This window comes from Oxyura jamaicensis, chromosome 8, assembly GCF_011077185.1.
Source record: "Oxyura jamaicensis isolate SHBP4307 breed ruddy duck chromosome 8, BPBGC_Ojam_1.0, whole genome shotgun sequence".
In the NCBI taxonomy this organism is placed as follows: Eukaryota; Metazoa; Chordata; class Aves; order Anseriformes; family Anatidae; genus Oxyura; species Oxyura jamaicensis.
The window spans coordinates 9,097,972-9,115,775 of record NC_048900.1 but is presented as its reverse complement, the minus strand read 5'-3'; the positions used below and the strand labels follow the sequence as shown (position 1 = coordinate 9,115,775).

The 17,804-nt window shown below is 68.2% G+C and overlaps 3 protein-coding genes across 6 annotated transcripts in view; 1 reads left to right on the top strand and 2 right to left on the bottom strand.

The window, feature by feature from the left end:
- The window catches only part of LOC118170395 (myomegalin-like), a 32,054-nt gene extending 27,138 nt beyond the window's left edge, over window positions 1-4,916 (bottom strand). Inside the window, exons 1-4 of one of the 3 annotated variants that reach the window (XM_035332567.1) lie at window positions 4,730-4,866; window positions 1,756-2,005; window positions 1,274-1,384; window positions 651-727 (exon numbers count right to left, since the gene is read on the bottom strand). In XM_035332567.1, the coding sequence (XP_035188458.1) occupies window positions 651-727; window positions 1,274-1,384; window positions 1,756-2,005; window positions 4,730-4,749 (458 nt within the window). In that variant the 5' untranslated portion in view covers window positions 4,750-4,866. Of the gene's footprint in view, window positions 1-650; window positions 728-1,273; window positions 1,542-1,755; window positions 2,006-4,729 lie in introns of those variants that run through there. The other 2 variants (XM_035332569.1, XM_035332570.1) reach the window with 2 other exon arrangements.
- Window positions 4,917-6,599: 1,683 nt separating this feature from the next.
- Window positions 6,600-10,122, top strand: PHGDH (phosphoglycerate dehydrogenase). 2 transcript variants are annotated; one of them, XM_035333591.1, is made up of 13 exons: window positions 6,600-6,677; window positions 6,708-6,884; window positions 7,261-7,412; window positions 7,526-7,591; window positions 7,669-7,723; window positions 7,800-7,898; window positions 7,973-8,105; window positions 8,194-8,342; window positions 8,461-8,613; window positions 8,749-8,881; window positions 9,067-9,194; window positions 9,341-9,569; window positions 9,864-10,122. In XM_035333591.1, the coding sequence occupies exons 2-13, from the start codon at window positions 6,747-6,749 to the stop codon at window positions 10,016-10,018; spliced, it is 1,590 nt and encodes a 529-aa protein (XP_035189482.1). In that variant the 5' UTR covers window positions 6,600-6,677; window positions 6,708-6,746; the 3' UTR covers window positions 10,019-10,122. The 2 variants fall into 2 exon arrangements, with proteins under 2 accessions (XP_035189482.1, XP_035189480.1); XM_035333589.1 differs by lacking the exon at window positions 6,600-6,677 and having other exon boundaries at window positions 6,685-6,884.
- Window positions 10,123-10,641: 519 nt separating this feature from the next.
- On the bottom strand, window positions 10,642-17,490 carry LOC118170806 (hydroxymethylglutaryl-CoA synthase, mitochondrial-like). The gene is made up of 17 exons (XM_035333368.1): window positions 17,366-17,490; window positions 16,762-16,862; window positions 16,609-16,674; window positions 15,799-15,896; window positions 15,591-15,702; window positions 15,354-15,496; window positions 15,187-15,292; window positions 14,961-15,011; window positions 13,810-14,044; window positions 13,230-13,681; window positions 12,819-12,944; window positions 12,442-12,606; window positions 12,199-12,367; window positions 11,915-12,085; window positions 11,283-11,389; window positions 11,033-11,158; window positions 10,642-10,958 (listed from the first exon to the last, which is right to left on the bottom strand). Exons 1-17 carry the CDS (start codon window positions 17,488-17,490, stop codon window positions 10,852-10,854), a joined length of 2,460 nt encoding a protein of 819 aa, XP_035189259.1. The 3' UTR covers window positions 10,642-10,851.
- Window positions 17,491-17,804: the final 314 nt, after the last annotated feature.

Sequence of the window (17,804 nt, the reverse complement as noted above, 5' to 3'; positions counted from 1 at the left end):
CACAGCGTTATATGGCATGGTATGGTATGGCACAGTGTTATATGGCACAGCATGGTATGGTATGGCACAGTGTTATATGGCATGGCATGGTATGGTATGGCACAGTGTTACATGGCACGGCATGGTATGGCACAGTGTTATATGGCATGGCATGGCATGGTATGGCACAGTGTTATATGGCACGGCATGGTATGGCACAGTGTTATATGGCATGGCACAGCATGGCATGGCACAGTGTTATATGGCACGGCATGGTATGGCACAGTGTTATATGGCACGGCATGGTATGGCACAGTGTTACATGGCACGGCATGGTATGGCACAGCGTTATATGGCATGGCATGGCATTACATGGCATGGCATTACATGGCATGGCACTATTACGGCACAGAGTTACATGGCACGGCACAGCACAGTATGGCACAGCACAGCACAGCATGGCACAGCACAGCACAGCATGGCACAGCACAGCATGGCACGGCACAGCACAGTATGGCACTCCATGGCAGGACACAGCACCCGCAGCGGGGACCCAGCAGGGCTCCTGACGTCCCCCAGCCAACAGGTGCTGCCCTTTATTTTTGGCTGGCACTGGGGCCGTAAGCGGAGCCGCGCTGGCCGCCCCCCCCGTTCTTGTCCCCGTGCCTCACCAGGTTTTGTCCAGTGCCTGCTGCTTCTCCTGCAGCTCCCGCTTCAGGCTCTCCACCTCCACCTTCAGCTCGATGTTCTGTGGGGTCGGAGGGACGCAGGGTGGCCCCATGCACACGCACCCCAAGGTGCTGGGGAAGCACCCCCGGCCCCATACAGCTCCCTGCGCCCATCAAAGGCAGAGTGGGGGCACAGCCCCCGCCCCACGGCAAGATTTGAGGTGCTCTTGCCCCCCCTGCTGCACTGGGGACACTCGGTAACACTGGGGGCTCCATGTGGCCGAGCCCACCCACCCAGGACAACTGTAAAAGCAGCCGGGTTATTTATAATGCCAGCTCCCCACCAGCATGTGCTGCGGGTACCAGGATCTCCACCACCAGCAGGGCAGATCCTGCCCTCCCCGTCCCTCTCCCTGCTCTGGCCAAAGGCAGCGAGAGGCAAACTCCTCCCAGCCCCGGTGCCCTCCCGCTGTCCCTGTCCCGTGCCGATGGCTGTGTGCCCCTATCCCCGTCTCCTCCCCATGGCCCCACTCCTGGCAAAGGCACAGCACTGGGGGGAAATCCAGGACGGAGCAGCACCCCGTCCCCATCCCCATCCCCGTCCCCGTCCCCACGGGCGCGCTCACCCGCCGGTAGACATCATCCCGGCTGCCCTCGCCCTTCTGCTGCACGCGCTCCTCCAGGAAGTAGATGCGGAGTTTGAGGCTGAAATTCTCCTTTTTGAGGTCGTTGAGGTGCTGGGACAGCGTGCGGTACCCGTTAGCCATGGCCGGCGCTCCATGGGGGGCACATCCCGGCACCCCTCACATGGCGGCGCCGGGGCCACGGCCGCTCCCTGCCCGCCCGCAGCTCGGTGACGGTGCCCCCGCCACGGCCCCTTTCCTTTTTTTTCGCCTCCCGGTGCTATTTGAGGAACCCGGCGGGGACAGACAAGTGGTGAAACCCGAGCCCCGGGCGGCCCCCAGACGTCAGCCAGGAGGGCGGTGAGGGGGAGCGCGGCGCCCCATGGGGACGGGGATGGCACCGGGGGGTCCCCGTCCCCTCCTGCCCACGCTGGGGCTGATGCACGCATCCTGCACGCACCCCCCTGGGCCCCAGAGGTGGTCACCTTCTCGAAGTCCCTCAGGGTCTGCGTCTGGGCGAGGGGACCCTCCTCTAGGTCCCGGAGGGGACACGTCTGTGCTGTGGGGCCGGGATGGGGCCAAGCGCCCGGGGGGTGCAGGGTCCCCCCCGGTTCGGCCGGCGCAGGGTCCTCGTCGCAGTCACCCCATGGCCCCTCTGCCAGGGTGTCCCCATGGGGCGCAGCATCCTGTCCTGCCGTGCGGCTGGCCATGGGGACGTCACCGTGGCAGGGGTCCCTGCGGAGACGAGCCCACGTCACACACGATTCCCCCACGGAAGGGGGAATTTCACCCGTTTTTTGCTTCTCCCCCTGCTGGAGGGGGTTTGCGGGTGGCTGCCACGGTGCTTTTGGGGTGGCAGAGGAGATCTTGTCACCCCAAATGTCACCGCAAAGCCTGCCTGGGGTTCGGGGGGCGAACTCCCAGCTGGTGCACGTGCGAGGGCGCGCGTGTGTGTGTGTGCACGCGTGTGCTCCTGCGGCCGGGCACGTCTGCTCGCAGCGCGCCGCCACCAGCCCCCGGGGGCCGTGCAGATGGCGGTGCCCGGCTGCGAGCACTTTGGCCCCATTAGCAGCCCTGACCCCCTCAGCGGGCAGCAGGGCCACCTGAGCCCCCGGTAAACCCCCCCAAAGCTCCCCTGGGGTGGGGAGGAGGAGCCGGGGGGGCTGTGCAGGGTGCCCCCCAGGAGGACCCACGTGCCCCCCCCCGCCTTATCGCGGCTCACCCGCTGCTGGCAGCAGCCGCCATCAGGTTTATTTTCAGCAGAGCAGTGTGAGTCATTTCAGGGTTTCAAGAATAAAGAAAACAGATTATTTTTTTTTGTTTTCTTAAAACAAAAAAATCAGTTTTCTGTATTTTTTTTCCTAATCCCAAAGTTTTTTAGAGGAGGCCTCCAGGGGCAGTGGGCTCTCACTCCCTGAGCCCCCGTGGGTGCTTTGCTCTGCCCTGAGCAGGTCCCTGTGGCGCGTGGCACAGCGGGTGCCCCAGGGCCATGTCCCTGGAGCCAGGCACACCACAGGCACCTGACGGGCAGGACACACAGCACCACATCCTGGCAGCAAGCAGGGGCAACAACAACCCGCCAGGAGGAGAAACTGGAGCATGATGGCCAGGAATGGCCAGGCATGGCCCTGCGCCCTGCCAGGCGTCATACACGAGGAGGCACGGCACCCAGAGGCACCCAGAGGCACCCAGAGGCACCCAAAGGCACCCAGAGGCACCCAGAGCAACCCAGAGCCACAACATCCGAGGAGCTCGGTACCCAGAGGCATGATGCCCGAGGAGACCCCAAACCCAGAGGCACAACATCCAAGGAGGCACGACAGCTGGAGGCAAGACACTCAAAGGCAAAGCATCCAAGGAGACATGGAACCTGAGTCAAGCCGCACCAGGAGGAGGCACAATTCTCAAGGAAGCGCAATATCCAGAGGCACGATACTGAAGGCACAACACCCGAGGAGGCAAAACACTCAGTGGCACAAAATCTAAAGAGGCACGATACCCAAAAGCACAACACTCAAGCAGGTAAAATATTCAGTGGTACAAAATCCGCAGAGGCATGATTCCTCGAAGCATAATACCCCGAGACCCGATACCCAAGGACGCACGATATCCAAACACCCGGTACCATGGAGGTGTGATACCCGGGGGCACAGTGCCCACGCAGCCGTGATACCCAACAAGGCAGGGAAGGAACCCAGCAGCACGATGTCCTCGGTGGGGTAACACCCAGTCAGGAGGGTGCCCAGCCCCTGTGGCTCCCGCAGCCCGGCCAGCATCCCCAGTACCCAAACTGGGAGCCCCGTGCCGGGCTGTGGGGACAACGCTGGGAATTCATGAGCAGCAAAGGGGAGGACAGCGTGGTGCTGCAGGAGGACAAGAGCCCTTTCGTGCCTCTGGAGCATGGAGCAGAGCAGGGGTGCACATCCCTGGGGGGCACATCCCTGGGCCCCCACCCTCCAGGCAGCACCTCCCACCTCCAGCGTGCCCTGGGGCCCACGGGCAGCCTGGCACGAGGGGTGCCACGCGGCCCTGACTCACAGCACCCGCTGACTCACAGCATCCGAGCGGCCGCGCCGGGACCAGCACCCCGGGGTGCCACGGGGCGAGGGGAGAGGGCCACGGTGTAGCAGCATGCACAAGGGAGGCTGCTGCCCCTTGGGACAGCATCCCCAACGTGCCCGGCACCGCACAGCGCACCGAGCCGGAGACTCACCTCCTCCTGCTGCTGGATCACCTCCCACGGGTGGAGGGAGGGGTGGCAGCCCCCGGCCCCATGCGCGAGCACCGGCAAGGCCCAACAGGGCCGGGATGCGTGGCACTGCCTGGCTCCACGCTGCCTCGTGGCACAGACGTCTCGGCGATGGCCGAGGGCCACGGCGGGGAGGTGGAGCCGGGGCCAGGCGGCCGGCACAGCGGGTGCGCCTCTGCGGGCGCGCACGGCACCACTGCGGACCACCCGCGGCCGGGCACGGCACAAGGTGTCCATTGAGCACGGCGGGACGGGGGGAGCCGGGGGCTGGCGGTGCTCAAACTCCAGGCCAGGGCGGCTGCCAGCACCACAGGCCCAGAGGTTTAGGGACAGGGACCAGAGGGGTGAGCAGGAAGGATGGGAGAGCTGGGGGAGACGGGGCGAGCCCCGCAGCCTGCGCCCCAAATCACGGCCCTTCCCGCAGGGCCACCGCAGGGCATACCGGTGCCACCCCGGTGCCACCCAGCAGCTCGGTCCCGCCGTGTGGCACAGCTCGCCCTGCCCAGCACCCACGGGTCCCCACGGCACGCTGCTGGATGAGGCCCCGTTCCCATCCCGCGGCTCCCCCAGAGGGATGCGCAGGAGCCGGGCAGGGCGATGGGGGGGGTCCCGCAGCCCCCACGCGTGTCCCAGCCCCGCGGCCACCCCGAGCCACCTCCCCACGGGTGCCCGCGGACCCCCCCGCACGCCCCCAGCCCCCGTGGCCTCACCTCCGCCGCGGGGCTCGCATCCTGCCCCCCGGCCTCCGCCGCTCCCGGCCTCCGGGGGGCACCGGGGGGCACCGGCGGGCGCTCCTCAGCCGCAGCCGGGCAGCCCCAGCGTGCGCCGGGGAGGCGGCTCTGCGGCACCGGCCGGCTCCGCCCGCAGCTGCATCCCTCCTCCTCCATCCCTCCTCCTCCTCCTTCTCTTCCTCCTCCTCCTCCTCCTCCTCCTGGCGGGGCCCCCCCATTGCTGCCCCCCAGCACCCCCCCAGAGCCCACCCAGGTCCCAGTGGGGTGCCACGTCCCCATAACCCCCAAACCCACCCCAGCTGTGTCCCATCTGCCAGCGCAGCCGGTGTCACCCAGCGTCAGCCGCTGGCCCTGCCAGCCTGGGGGTGCCCACCGGTGCGTGGGACACATCCGTGGGACACGGGGGCAGGATCCGTGTCTCTCCGTGGGGACACGCCAGCTGGCACCGCCACCCAGACGGCATCCCCTGTGTCCCTGCGAGGGGTGCCGGGGTGCCAGCGAGCCTCGGGGCCGTGCCTGGGGCTCTGCTCCCCAGGAGAGGGCACCAAGCAACCGGGAAAAGCCGGCAAACGCCGCCACAGCGGTGGCTTGGCCATGCAAGCTGGCCATGGGCACCGGCGTGGGATGGGATTTGTAGGGTGCTGGGCATGGCAAAGAACCCCCCACCCGCTGCAGGGGGCGTCCCCCGTTTGTCCCCAAGGAGCTGTAAGGATGTGGGCGCCAGGAGCCACCGGACGGTGACACCAGGGCGGTGCCATCGCGGTGCCTGGCGGGGGCCTCGAGCAAGGCCTTAATGGTTAACGGCGGCCAGGGCTGTGCCAAGGCCACCCCTGTGATCCTGGGGGGCCGTGTCCCCGCCACCCTGCGTCCTCCCCTCGGGTGTCCCCAGCCCACGCCACGCACGAGGCTGCCGTGCCCTGACCGTGGGTGTGCCGCCCCTCCGAGGGGCTGCGCGGACCCCGCTGCGGATTTTCTCCAGCCCCAGCCCTTGACCCCGTGTCTCGCCCCGTGCCGGCCGCCCTGGACTTTCCTCCCTGTGGCGTCACGGTTGTTCCCTGGCCGCGGTGGGGTGTGCGTAGTGCCGGCGTGTGCGCGGTGCCAGGGCATACACAGCCTGCAGCGAGCGGGCTCGGGGCTGGCTGCACTGCGAGGTTTTGTCCCCAGGACAAAGGGGACCCCCTCCACCCCTCTCCAGCCCCGTGCTGGGTCCCCACGCCATCCCCCCTAGGGCTGGCGCTGTCCCCACGGGGTCACTGGCTGCAGCCATGTGGCTCCTGCCCCACGGAGGGCGTTTGCTGGGCGGCTCCCGGGCACCCCACGTAATTGGGAGCTGGCGGCTGGGGCTGGCCCCGTGCCCCCGGCCCCTTATCGGGGCATTGCTCAACGGTGGGCGCGATGCCGGGGCGGGCAGGGGCCACGGCGCTGCCTCATCTCTCAGCTGTCCCCTCCTGGGGACACCCCAGTGCTGGGGGGCTGGGGGCACCGTGCCCTGCAGGGCTGGGGACAGGGCTGCCAGCAGCACCCACGGCTCTGGGTTTAGCCATTTGCCACCCCACAGCCCCCCTCCTGGCTGTCCGTGGCAGGGAAACTGAGGCACGACGGTGGTGCGAGGGGGTGCAGGATCCACGGGGGTGCTCGGGGCTTGGGGGCCCCCAACACAGCCCCAGCCCGGGCTCCCCTCTCCATCATCCCCCCTGCCACAGGGTGGGGGGCTTGGGGGTGTGGGGGGGGCAAGACCCTGGGCTCGCAGCCACCCAGCGGCGACCGGGGTGGGAGAGGAGGGAAAAGAGGTGGGAAAGAGGTGGGATTATGGAAATGGGATCCAATGAGACACCAGCTTAGCCCGAAAAACATGCCCCGCTCGCAGCGCATTTAGCGCGGTGGGCAGCCCGCAGCAGCCTCTTCGTCGGGAGCCGTGCGGACGGACAGCGGGCACGGACCCCCGACGGCCCCGCAGCCCGACAGCCCCACGTCCCGACGGCCCCGCGGCACCGCCATGGCCTTCGCCAAGCTGCAGAAGGTGCTGATCAGCGACAGCCTGGACCCCTGCTGCAGGGACATCCTGCAGGCCGGTGGCATCCAGGTGCTGGAGAAACCCGGGCTGAGCAAGGAGGAGCTGCTGGCGGAGATCGCGGTGAGCGGGCGGGGGTCCGGGCACGGCGTGGGGCTCAGGGCACCCCTGGGTTGGCGGGGCTGGGTGGCTGACGGCCGGGTGCCAGGCGGGCACCGCGGAGGCCCCGCGGCCCCATGCCCCTGCAGGACATCACGGGGACGTTGTGGGGACGCCGTGGGGCAGCGGGAGGTCGAGAGCCCCCTCTCCAAGCGGGTCCTGTCCCCGCCTCCTCCCGTCTGATGCAAGAGCCCCGGCTGGTTTCACGCTGCCGATCCCAGCCCTGCGCCCCCGGCAGTGGCAAATTCCCACCCCGCCGCCCCCACGGGTGACGGGCCCCCGGGGACCGCCAGCCGTCCCCTTACCCCCTCCCGACATATGGGATCCGTGCCCCTGCCAGGACTGCGATGGGCTCATCGTCCGCTCGGCCACCAAAGTCACCGCCGACGTCCTGGAGGCGGCCGAGAGGCTGCAGGTGGTGGGCAGAGCGGGCACCGGCGTTGACAACGTGGACGTGGAGGCGGCCACCAGGAAGGGCGTGCTGGTGATGAAGTAAGAGCGGGGCACAGAGCTGGGGGGGCGTTGGGGTGCGGGGGGGGGTCTCCATCCCCGTGGGGTGACCCCCGAGGTGAGGCCACGCCGGTGACACCGCTCTCCGTCCCCAGCACGCCCGCCGGGAACAGCCTCAGCGCCGCCGAGCTGACGTGCGGGATGATCCTGTGCTTGGCCAGGTGAGCGCGGGGCAGCACGGGGGGGACGCACATGTCCTGCAGCCCCCAGCCCCGCTCTGACATCAACCCCCCTGCAGGCAGATCCCGCAGGCGGCAGCCTCCATGAAGGAAGGCAAATGGGACCGAAAGAAGGTAGGAGGCGGGCACGGAGCGGGGTGGGTGCCCGGGGGGGGGGCTGCAATCACTCACGCCTCCCCTCGCCCCCCAGTACATGGGCCTGGAGCTGAACGGGAAGACGCTGGGCGTGCTGGGGCTGGGCCGCATCGGCAGGGAGGTGGCCACGCGGATGCAGGCTTTCGGCATGAAGGTAAGGAGCAGGGCAGGGGGCAGCGCTGGGGGCGGCACCGGCTGCAGCAGCGAGCCCCCCCCGCTCTGCCCCAGACCATCGGCTACGACCCCATCATCACCCCCGAGACCTCGGCCGCTTTCGGCGTGGAGCAGCTGCCGCTGGAGCAGATCTGGCCCCGCTGCGACTTCATCACGGTGCACACGCCGCTGCTGCCCTCCACCACGGGTAAGGGGCTCGGGTGGTCTCCGCTGGGGTGCTGGGGGTCCCGTCCCCCCCCCCCCGTACCCCCACTCCTGACGGCGCTGCCCCGCAGGGCTGCTGAACGACAGCACCTTCGCCAAGTGCCGCCGCGGCGTGCAGGTGGTGAACTGCGCCCGCGGGGGCATCGTGGACGAGGGCGCGCTGCTGCGGGCGCTGCAGTCGGGGCAGTGCGGCGGGGCCGCCCTCGACGTCTTCACGCAGGTGAGCGGGGTCCCCACCATCGCCCTGCCCGAAGCCGGCCCGCCAGCACCCCCAGCCCAACCCCAGGGCCCCCCCAAGCGGGCACGGGGCTGAGGCCGGGCCGGGGCTGTGTCGGCAGGAGCCCCCGAAGGAGCGGGAGCTGGTGAACCACCCCAACGTCATCTGCTGCCCGCACCTGGGCGCCAGCACGCGGGAGGCGCAGAGCCGCTGCGGGAAGGAGATCGCCATGCAGATGGTGGACATGGCCACCGGGAAGGGGCTGGCCGGCGTGGTGAGTGCCCCCGCCGCACCGGGGAGAGGAGGGGGGACGCTCCGTGCCGCGGCGTCCCCCTTGGCAAAATGCAGGTGGGACCCTTCGAGCTCACTCGGGGGGTTCCATCCCCCGTCCCGCTCCTCCTCCCGGCAGGTGAACGGGCAGGCTCTGAGCAAAGCCTTCGCGCCCCAGACCAAGCCCTGGATCGCCCTGGCCAAGGCCCTGGGCACGGTGCTGCGCGCCACGGCCAAGCCAGTGCAGGGCAGCGTGCAGCTCTGCACCCTAGGTGAGGCGGGCAGGATGCGGCCCGTGTCCCGAGGGGACACAGCCGAGGTGGAACAAGGGCCAGGAGGCGGCTGGGCGGTGGGGTGAGGGATGGAAGGGGATCGGTGAGGGACGGAGGGGTGCACGGAGGGGACGGTGGGGATACAATGGGCACGGGCTGACCGCACCGCCTGCTGCTGGCCCCAGGGACCCCCCTGAAGGATGCCGGGAGCTACCTGGCACCCGCCGTGGCTTCGGGCATGCTGGCTGGAGGCAGGCAGAAGGAGGTGACGCTGGTGAACGCCCTGCTGCTGGCCCAGGAGGCCGGCCTGAAGGTGCGTGCACGCCCAGAGCTCCGCATGTCATCCTGATGTCCCCCAAACCCACCGTCCCTCCCTGCCAAGGGGCACGACCCCGCAGGGCTGGCCCCAGGGGCCACCCCGTACAGGACACAGGACACGGGTGCCTCTCTCCCCGGCAGGTCACAGCCACCCACAACGACGTGGCCCCCGAGCCCCACAGCAGCGCCGGCTTGCTGCAGGTGTCCCTGCAGGGCACCTCACTCCGCGTGGCGGGGACAGTGCAGGGCAGCACCCCGGTGCTGCGGGAGCTCGGCGGGGCCACCTTCAAGCAGCCGGCCCCGCTGGCCGGCCACGTCCTCATCTACAGAGCCAGAGCCTCCGAGCCCAGCACGCTGCCCACGCTCGCTGGTGAGCTCCTCGTGTCGCCCCGAGAGAGGGAACAGCCCAAGGGGGTCCCCAAAACCAGCCCGGAGTCAAAAGGGGGAGGATGCCAAGGGGGTGCTGCAAGGAGAGGTGGGGATGGGGTGGCTTGTGCACGGGGTTGGGGCACCTGGAGCGAAGGGGCGGAGGAATGGATTATATCGTGGAGCTTTGAGGGGTTTGGGGTGGGCAGAGCCCTGCTGCCCGTGGTCCCTCACCGCCACGTGGGGTCCTGGTGCAGCAGGGCGGGCTGCAGACCCTGACCCCTCTCCTCCTGCCCAGGGCTGCTGGGGAAAGCGGGCGTCCAGCTCCAGTCCTACCACAGCTCCGGCGCGGTGGCGGGGGAGCAGTGGAGCGTGGCGGGGCTCTCGGCCCCGCTGCCCGACCTCGCCGAGCTGAAGCCACGTGTCATGGAGGTCTTCCAGCTCCACCTGTAGCCCCACACCGCCAGCACAGGCTCTGCCCACGTCTGCAGCACCCAGACCCCCCCCAGCACCTGGGCGAGCACCGTGCTAAATAATAAAACCTCCAGGAGAGAGCGTGCCGTGCCTCGTCCATGCGGCTCTGCCCCATGGTGTCCCTCGTACCTGACCCCAATCCCTTCCCCGCAGCCTCTGCCCCTCGGGGCTCTGTCCCCATCGCCCCCAGCACTGTTTGCTCGAGGGTGCAAAGGTCTCTGCAGGCGCTGCTGCCGCACCGAGGTCCTGTCTGGCCACAGTCCCGAGGGACCAGGCAGCGCTCCAAGAAGTGCTGAGCCCTCCTGTGAGACCCTGCATTGCCCCCCCATTCCTGTCCACCAGGAATTGTCCCCCAGGCTTTCCCCTGGGGACGGTGCCATTGTCAGGAGCTGGGAAAACGGCTTTTTGCCACCCCCGTTGGACCCAAGGCACTGGGCGCACACGTATCCAAGGGGCACGGGGCCGGGAGGTGCCGGCCACCTTGGGTACGTGGGGTGCCCAGGGATAAATCCCACCCCACACCGCCGTGCTTCAGGACAGGTCCTCTGTGGGGTGGGAGGGGAATACAAAGGGCCGGGTAGTGGTGGCCGCTCACGACTGGGAGCCAGAGCTGGGGCGTTCCCCCTCGCATCCGCGCTTTATTCCCCGTGCTGCCTGCATTTGAGCTGAAAACGCCCCCGTCCCCGCCATCTCGGCGTCCCGAGTGGGTGCTCGCTGCTTCCCCGCCCTGTGAGGCGCAGGGTCCCACTGAAGCCAGCCCAGGGGCTGGGGACAGGCAGGGAGGGCAGCGTCCCCCCTCCCCGCGCCGCGCCCTAGAGGGGCTTCCTGGCGTACTGCCGCCGGTACTTGTCGTCCACCCGCTCCAGGTACCAGGTGCCGGGGAAGAGGTTGGTGTGGGAGCCGTGGGGAGTGTGGTTGGCTGCGGGGACAGGGCACGAGGCTCAGCGGGGCCACAGGGCCCCAAAGGGAAGGTCCCCCCGCGGCCCCGCTCACCCAGGTGGTGGGTCTCCTCCCGGCGCTTCATGATCTCGGCGAAGTCCTGCGGGGCCACGCGCTTGCGGGCGTCCAGGCGGGTGGGCAGGTCGGCCAGGCTGGAGAGCAGCTTGTCCAGGGGCGAGCCTGGCGGCGGGTTAGGGTTAGGATTAGGGTTAGGGTTAGGGTTAGGGTGAGGCATCCCCGGCCGCAGCCCCACACCGCCGTCCCCTCCCGGCACCCAGCTGCGTCCCCGCGGCACGGGGCTCACCCGGGGCAGCGTCCTGCGAGACACGGAGCGAGAACATGCTGGCGGCCAGCCCCGAGCCGTAGGAGAAGGCGCCGATCCTGGAGCCGGCCAGGTCCTGAGCCGAGCACCTGTGGAGGTGGGGAGCCAGGAGTTAGGGGGGATTTGGGGCCGGAGGGGGGGGTGTGAAGGGCTGCGTCCTCGGCCAGAAGCGCCCTGGCACGCTGGGCTGGATTAAATTGCAACTGGAGCTGCGGTGCCAAAGGCAGGTGGAGATAAGGGAGGCTGCACCTGCAGCGGGGCACAGCAAGCAGGGGACAAATTCGCCACTCCAGGCGCAGGGCGGGTTTGCTGTCCCCTACCACATCCCAGGGCGCTCACACCGCCCTCGTGCCTGGCTGTTCCCACGGCTCCTTCCCGGCCGGTGGCGGGGCACGGCCGCTCTTTGGGCACAAAAAGGGGGTTTTCATCCCCGTGGCGCTGACAGAAGGGCTTTATGCTCTCCAGCAAAGTGGCATGGAAACGCTGGCTCGGGGACAGCATGGGGGGGAAGCGAGCCCGTGCCCACGTCGGGGTTGCAAGCAAGGAAATTTTGGGGTCTCTGTGTGGGCCGTCCCCAAATCGGCCTCCCCCCGCCGCCAGCCCCAGGGACTCACTGTGCCAGGAGGGAGGCCAGGCAGCCGTACATGGACGGCGTGTACATGTTGCCGTTGCGGGAGGAGAGGAGCAGGGAGGGCTTGGTCTTCTGGTTGAAGATCTCCTGGCTGGCCGCCTGGAACGCCTTCTCCACCTCCTTGCTGGTGTAGGTGTCCTCCAGCTTCACGCCGCTGCCCGGAGAGAGGCCGGCTCGAACCCCGTGCAGGCAGCCCCAGGAGCAACCCGAGGTGTCCCCACCACGCCAGGAGGGACGGGGGACGCGGCAGGGACCCCGTGCACCCACCGAAAAGGCTGCAGCCCCTTGTAGAGACCGCCGGCCGTGTCGGGGTTGGGGGCAGCCAGGAAATCGTTGAGCAGCAGCCGCCCCACCGACTTCTGCACCAGCTTGCAGAAGGGCGTGTGGAAGATGATGAACTTGAAGTCGTCGAGGGTGAAGGGCCGGTGGATGCCGGCTGGAAGGCAAAGCGGGGCCGTGAGCCGCCAGCGGGCTGCGGGGCTGTGCGGGCGCCCCGGCGGCACCGCTCACCCTGCTGCCACTGGCTCTCCGCCTTCCTGCGGTACACGGCGTAGCAGCGGTCCAGCGCCCGCAGGTAGCACTGGATGGACAGGGGCCCGTCCACCACCGGGTACTCGGAGGCCAGGTCAGGCTTGTAGAAGTCGTAGGCGTGCTCCATGTGGGTTCCCCGCAGGCCTGGGGGCACAGGGGAGAGCCGGGTGTCGGGGTCCCAGCACCCTTGGGTGCTGCCCATCACGGTGACCCCATCAGGGCGAGGGCCACAGCACCCCCCGGCCTCCCCGGGTGCCTACGGTGGCACAGGCAGCCAGGACCCTGGGGTGCCCAGCACTGGGCAGCCACTGGCCCTGGCACCCGCCCTCCCCGGGGGTCTCGGCGGCAGCACCGACCTCTCTCCAGCACCAGGGGGGCGTTGGGTCCCACCAGCATGGCGATGGCGCCGGCACCTCCCGTGGGCCGCGCGTTTCCCGTGGCGTAGACGGCGATGTCCCCGCACACCACCACGGCGTAGCGGCCTGGGGGAGGACAGAGGGGCCGGTGGGGACATCAGCATGCAGGAGCCTCCATCCCATGGTCCTGGTGCCAGCCCAACACCCGCATCCCTGCACCATGGTGTGCCATGGCCAATGTGGCGGAGAAAGGAACGTGATGGAGAGCCTGGAGGGGCAGCAGCTGCCTTCAGGGCTCGCTGGAGCATCCCTGGCTTTCAGGCCACCTCCTGCCTCCTTCCCCCACCCCACGGTGCCCTCCCCGTGCCCAGCTGCCCCCTGGCCCCACGTTCAGCCTCTGTCCGTGCCCACCGTCCCAGGCGCTGGACTCGACCCAGGCGGCGGCGTTGAAGAGCGAGGCCGTGCCGCCGTAGCAGGCGTTGGTGGTGTCGATGCCCTCCACGTCGCTGTTGCCCGAGTCGCGGAAGAGCTCCATGAGGACGGTCTTGACGGCCTTGGACTTGTCGATGACGGTCTCGGTGCCCACCTCGAGGCGGCCGATGGCGTCCCAGGAGAGGCGGCCGCGCTCCACCAGCCGCTGCACCACCGTCAGGCACAGGGAGTTGATGTCCTCGTGGGCGGCACAGAAGCCCATCTGCTGCTGGCCCAGGCCCCGCGTGTACTTGCCGGCCTCCACGCCGTCGAATCGCTCCAGCTCTGCCTGCTCCACGTACTGTGCGGGGAAGTACACCTCCAGCGCCAGGATGCCCACGTCCTTGGGCCACGTACCCGTGCCGGCCGCCGCCGCGGCGGTGCTGGAGAGGCTGCGGGGGCAGAGGGAGCGGCGACGGTCCTGTGGCGGTCCCCTCGGCGACACGCCAACACCTTTGGGTGCTGCACCCCCCACCTTTGGGCTTGGTGCCCACCCTGCCCGCTCCATGCAGGCGCTCACCGTGCCGGCTGCGTGGCCGCGGGGCACTGGGACACCCGGGGTGCCCGCGCCGGCCCCCGCCTCGCCCCCCAGCAGCGCGCAGCGCGGCCGACCAAGCGCAGCATCTTCGCCCCGGCCGCTGGACGAACGGAGGGACAGACGGCGGGACGGGCTTGACGCAGCACTTTTATAAACTGCCTGGTCCCACCGTGGGCGGGCAGCGTGGCCCCCCCGGCCCTTATCAGCGTGCCGGGCCCTGGTGCTCAAAGGTCACCGAGCACCAGCCAACACGACAGGGACAGCAGAGCGAGCGCTGGCTTTGGAGGGGGGGGACTTGCAAGATGTCTCTGTTTTGTGTCCCAGAGCTTCGGGATATGCTTGGCTGGAGCTGCGCAGAGCAGTGGATGGGCTCAGTGCCTGTGAGTGACCCACTCGGCGCTGTGCCCGCAGGGCAGCGGTGGCAGTGGCACTGGTGGCTTGCCATCTGTGGCCACCAGGCAGCGTGTGTGGTGCTGTGTGACCTCCCCGGCTGCCCCCGGGAAGGGACCAGAGGGTGGTGGGTGCCCGGTGCCACCCACGCCACCTGGGACGCGTCCGCCTTTGTCACGTGTGGCTGCTCCAGGGCAAAAAGATGAGGTGGGTGGGGGCAGAGCCGTGTCCAAAACAGCAGAGCAAACAGGCACGTGATGCTTGGAGCAGCACCGCGGTGGTACAAGAGGGGACCTTTGGTCCTGGTGCTACTGTCAACACGGCCCCTTGGACCCGCGTGTGCACGGGAACCGTTTGCACCCAGGGGGGCCCTGTCCCCTGTGCCTGCACCCCCAGGACAACCCTGTCCCCGCCCAGGGACGCTTTATGCATGCACCCTGTGTCCCTCCACCCCTCCCTGGTCCCATGGCTCCTGGGGACTCACCCCAAACACTTCTCTCCCCACACAGCTCCACCAGCAGCTGGGAAACCTGGGGAGCTGTAGCAGCACCCTGCCCCTGCCCCTGCCTCGCCCCGACGCCCGTGGGCAGAGCAGCCCAGGTCTTTGCAAAACAACACACTGCATTTGCATGCTTCTCTTTTTATAGGTTTATTTTTAAGAGATGGAGAGATAAGAACGGAGGTAGGATGGGAGGAGTGCAGCCAGCGCGGGGTCGGCGCTCACTGCGAGGGAGTGAACTTGCAGATGAAGTGGTGCCGCCGCTTGCAGTCGGCGCTGGACCACACGGAAAAGCCTGCAGGAGAGACGTGCAGAGGGGTCAGTGGGTGGTGGAGGAGAGAGGCAGCAGCTCTCAGCTCCCCCTGCCCGGTGGGACCAAACCCAAGCTGGGACACCAAATGCTCATGGGGTTCCAGAGAAGGGAGTACCAGCTGGGAGCGAGCACAGGGACACGGGCTGCAGGCACTCACCGCTGGTGTGGGTCAGCAGGGCGCAGTCCCCCCCGTGGGCGCCGTTCCCGGGAAGCTTGCTGGAGTCATCGTACTTGTCCCCGCTGGTCCACAGCCAGCTTTTGTTCTGCACATGAGAGCAGGGTCAGAGGCAGGGCCCTGCCACCCCCAGCCCCATGGGCACCCACTGCCCCCTCACCTGCTGCTGGAGGCCGAACCAGACGGGCTGCGAGCGCTGGTAGTAGGAGATGACCCTGCGCAGGGTGGCTGCCTCCCTGGGCTCCTCCACCCACACCAGGTGGGCTCCAGAGTGGCTGCTCTGGCACTGTGCCTGCGGGGGGACACGGGGCAGTGCGGGGGCACCGGCACCCTGCAACCCTGCTGTAGGGGGGGGGGTACCCAGCCGCCCACCCCGGTGGGCTTACCTGTGCATCGTCCCAGGTGCGGAGCTGGCGGAAATACCTGAAGCAGCTGGACTTGTAGTAGGACCAGCCCTCGGGGCAGTTGAGCAGGAATCTGGTGCCTGCTGAAGGGAGAGACGCAGGGACGGAGATTCAGCCCTGTGCCCCCCATCCCGAGCCAGAAGTGTCTCCCCAGCTCACAAGGTGCAGGGCCTGTGGCCCCCAGGACTCACCGGTGACCTGCAGGATCGCCGTGCAGCCCAGCAGCAGGAGGGCACGCCTGGCCGCTGCCACCATCCTCCTCGCTTCTGGGAGCGTCCCCTGCAAGAGCTCGGGAGGGTCACCGAGTCCCTCGGGGACAGGGGCTGCTGCCTTCGCATGAGGGGTGCCAAACCCCCCTGATACGGCCTGAGCCTGGCCCCTCGCAGGAGGAGATGGCACCCCAGGGCTGTGCCCCCCATCCCCTCCCCGGCACAGGTCACTGCTGCAGCCCCCGGCAGGGTTCAGTGTCCCCAGGGGGCATCGCCAGGGGGGCCCCAGCCCCATCGGTGCTGGTGTTGGTGGGGGGCACCTCGGGAAGCCACGCTGCTCTGTGGGGACCACAAGGAGGGCACAGCCACCAGCACGGGCCAGGGACCCTGCTCCTTGTGTTGGCCCAGGGCAGCAGCAGCGACAGCGAGGACAGAGCAGGGACTGGTGGGGCTGCAGGGACTCAGCGCGTGACTTTTTTTTCTCCCCCCAGCTTGTATCCCCGCCAGACCCAGGCTACAGAGGGAAATCACATGCCACATCAGCGCAGCTCCGCCTTTATCTGCCCTAATCCCCGACACCGGGGATTATTTGCAGACCCAGCTCATCTTCCCCTCAAAGAAGCAGCGACAAAAGTCGACGCGGGGCCAAAAACTGCATCGCTGCAGCCTGCCCCATCCAGCAAGGGCAGCGCTCGCCTCCCCCAGGGCTCCCACCACCCCTGGGCCCCCCGAGGCCGCGGTGAGGGTCCCCTGGAGCAGGCAGCAGTGGGTGTGTGGGTCCCTGTCCTCACCTGCCAAACGGAGATCAGAAGGAATAACGGCCTCTCGCGAGTCTCTGCGACAAGAGAGGAGCTGCCCTTTATAGCCCCGCGCTCATCAGAATCACTATTTGCCGAGCTGAGGTGATGGCCACCATAAAAACCTTACTGCTCACTGCTTTACACCCTCCACCTCCGCTGGAAGCCCGCCAAGCTCTCGGCTGTTTGCATTCAGCGTTTCTCCATCAACGACAGGAAGAACCTCTCCTAGTTGGTCAATAAACCCCCTGCAATTAGCACGAATTACCCACGCAAACAGATGCCCTTCCACAAATTCCAGCCTCACACCTGCCGGGGGGGGGCCACCCGGAGCCAAGCAGGGGGGGACAGGGACGAGACCCCCCCCGGGGGAGGCCGTCCCGCTGTGGGCTGCGCATCGCCGTGTCCAGGCCCCGGCTACACCCCACTGACATGGGGTCGGGGCCCGCGGGGCCTGCGCCCTGCCCGGCTCCGCAGTGCGTCAACCACGCACCGCCTTTGTTTGAACTGCCTGGCGGCCTTGCCAGCAGGATGCAGGACGCGGGGACAGCCCGCGGCCGGGGGCCATCAGATAGCGGTGGGGACGGCCGGCCCCCACGCCCAGCGGTGACGCAGGGCCCCGCGGCCCTCCAAGAAGAAGGAGAAGAGGCAGCTCCTCCAGCCCCGGCCGCCGCCCCGCTGGGCCTCAGCATGGCTGCTGCTCCGCGCCATGAGGCCGCAGCCATGTGCTCGCCCCTCAGGGCTCGCTTACGGCTCCTGCTTCCCAAAATACAGGGCGAGGGCCGCTGCAGCCACAGGGAGCAGCTCCTCCAAGCCCAGCGTGCGCTGGCAGGCCTGGCCCTCGCACCGGGAGGGAGGGCGGAGGATCAGACCCATCTCCCTCGCCCACGTAGCTGGGATGCAGCCGCTGCGCCCTGGGAGCAAAGGGAGCTTCCAAAGGAGGCAGCTGCCTGCTATCGCTGCTCCAAGGAGAAATGGATGACCTTGCAGATGAGACCAGCCAGTCCAGCTAATGCAGACACTCTTCAAACACAGCAACCCCTCCCCTGAAGACGAGGCTTCACCCTCGCTTTATGAAAAAGCATGGAAATATCCCCCGAAGGAGCCTGAAGCTACTCCATTACTCCTCAGTTAAATAAAAGATGCCCCAGTTCCCCGCCTGGCTGGTTCAATGAGGCTTGTTTGGATGC

Excerpts from the sequence above, each read along its gene's own strand:
- PHGDH (XM_035333591.1), top strand. The coding sequence starts at position 6,747 with ATGGCCTTCGCCAAGCTGCAGAAGGTGCTGATCAGCGACAGCCTGGAC. Across the intron at positions 8,106-8,193 it reads GCTGCTGCCCTCCACCACGG|GGCTGCTGAACGACAGCACC; the intron begins GTAAGGGGCTCG and ends GCTGCCCCGCAG. Across the intron at positions 8,614-8,748 it reads GGAAGGGGCTGGCCGGCGTG|GTGAACGGGCAGGCTCTGAG; the intron begins GTGAGTGCCCCC and ends TCCTCCCGGCAG.
- LOC118170806 (XM_035333368.1), bottom strand. The coding sequence starts at position 17,490 with ATGGGTCTGATCCTCCGCCCTCCCTCCCGGTGCGAGGGCCAGGCCTGC. Across the intron at positions 15,703-15,798 it reads GCGATCCTGCAGGTCACCGG|TCTCCCTTCAGCAGGCACCA; the intron begins TGAGTCCTGGGG and ends CGTCCCTGCGTC. Across the intron at positions 10,959-11,032 it reads GGAGGAGACCCACCACCTGG|CCAACCACACTCCCCACGGC; the intron begins GTGAGCGGGGCC and ends CTGTCCCCGCAG.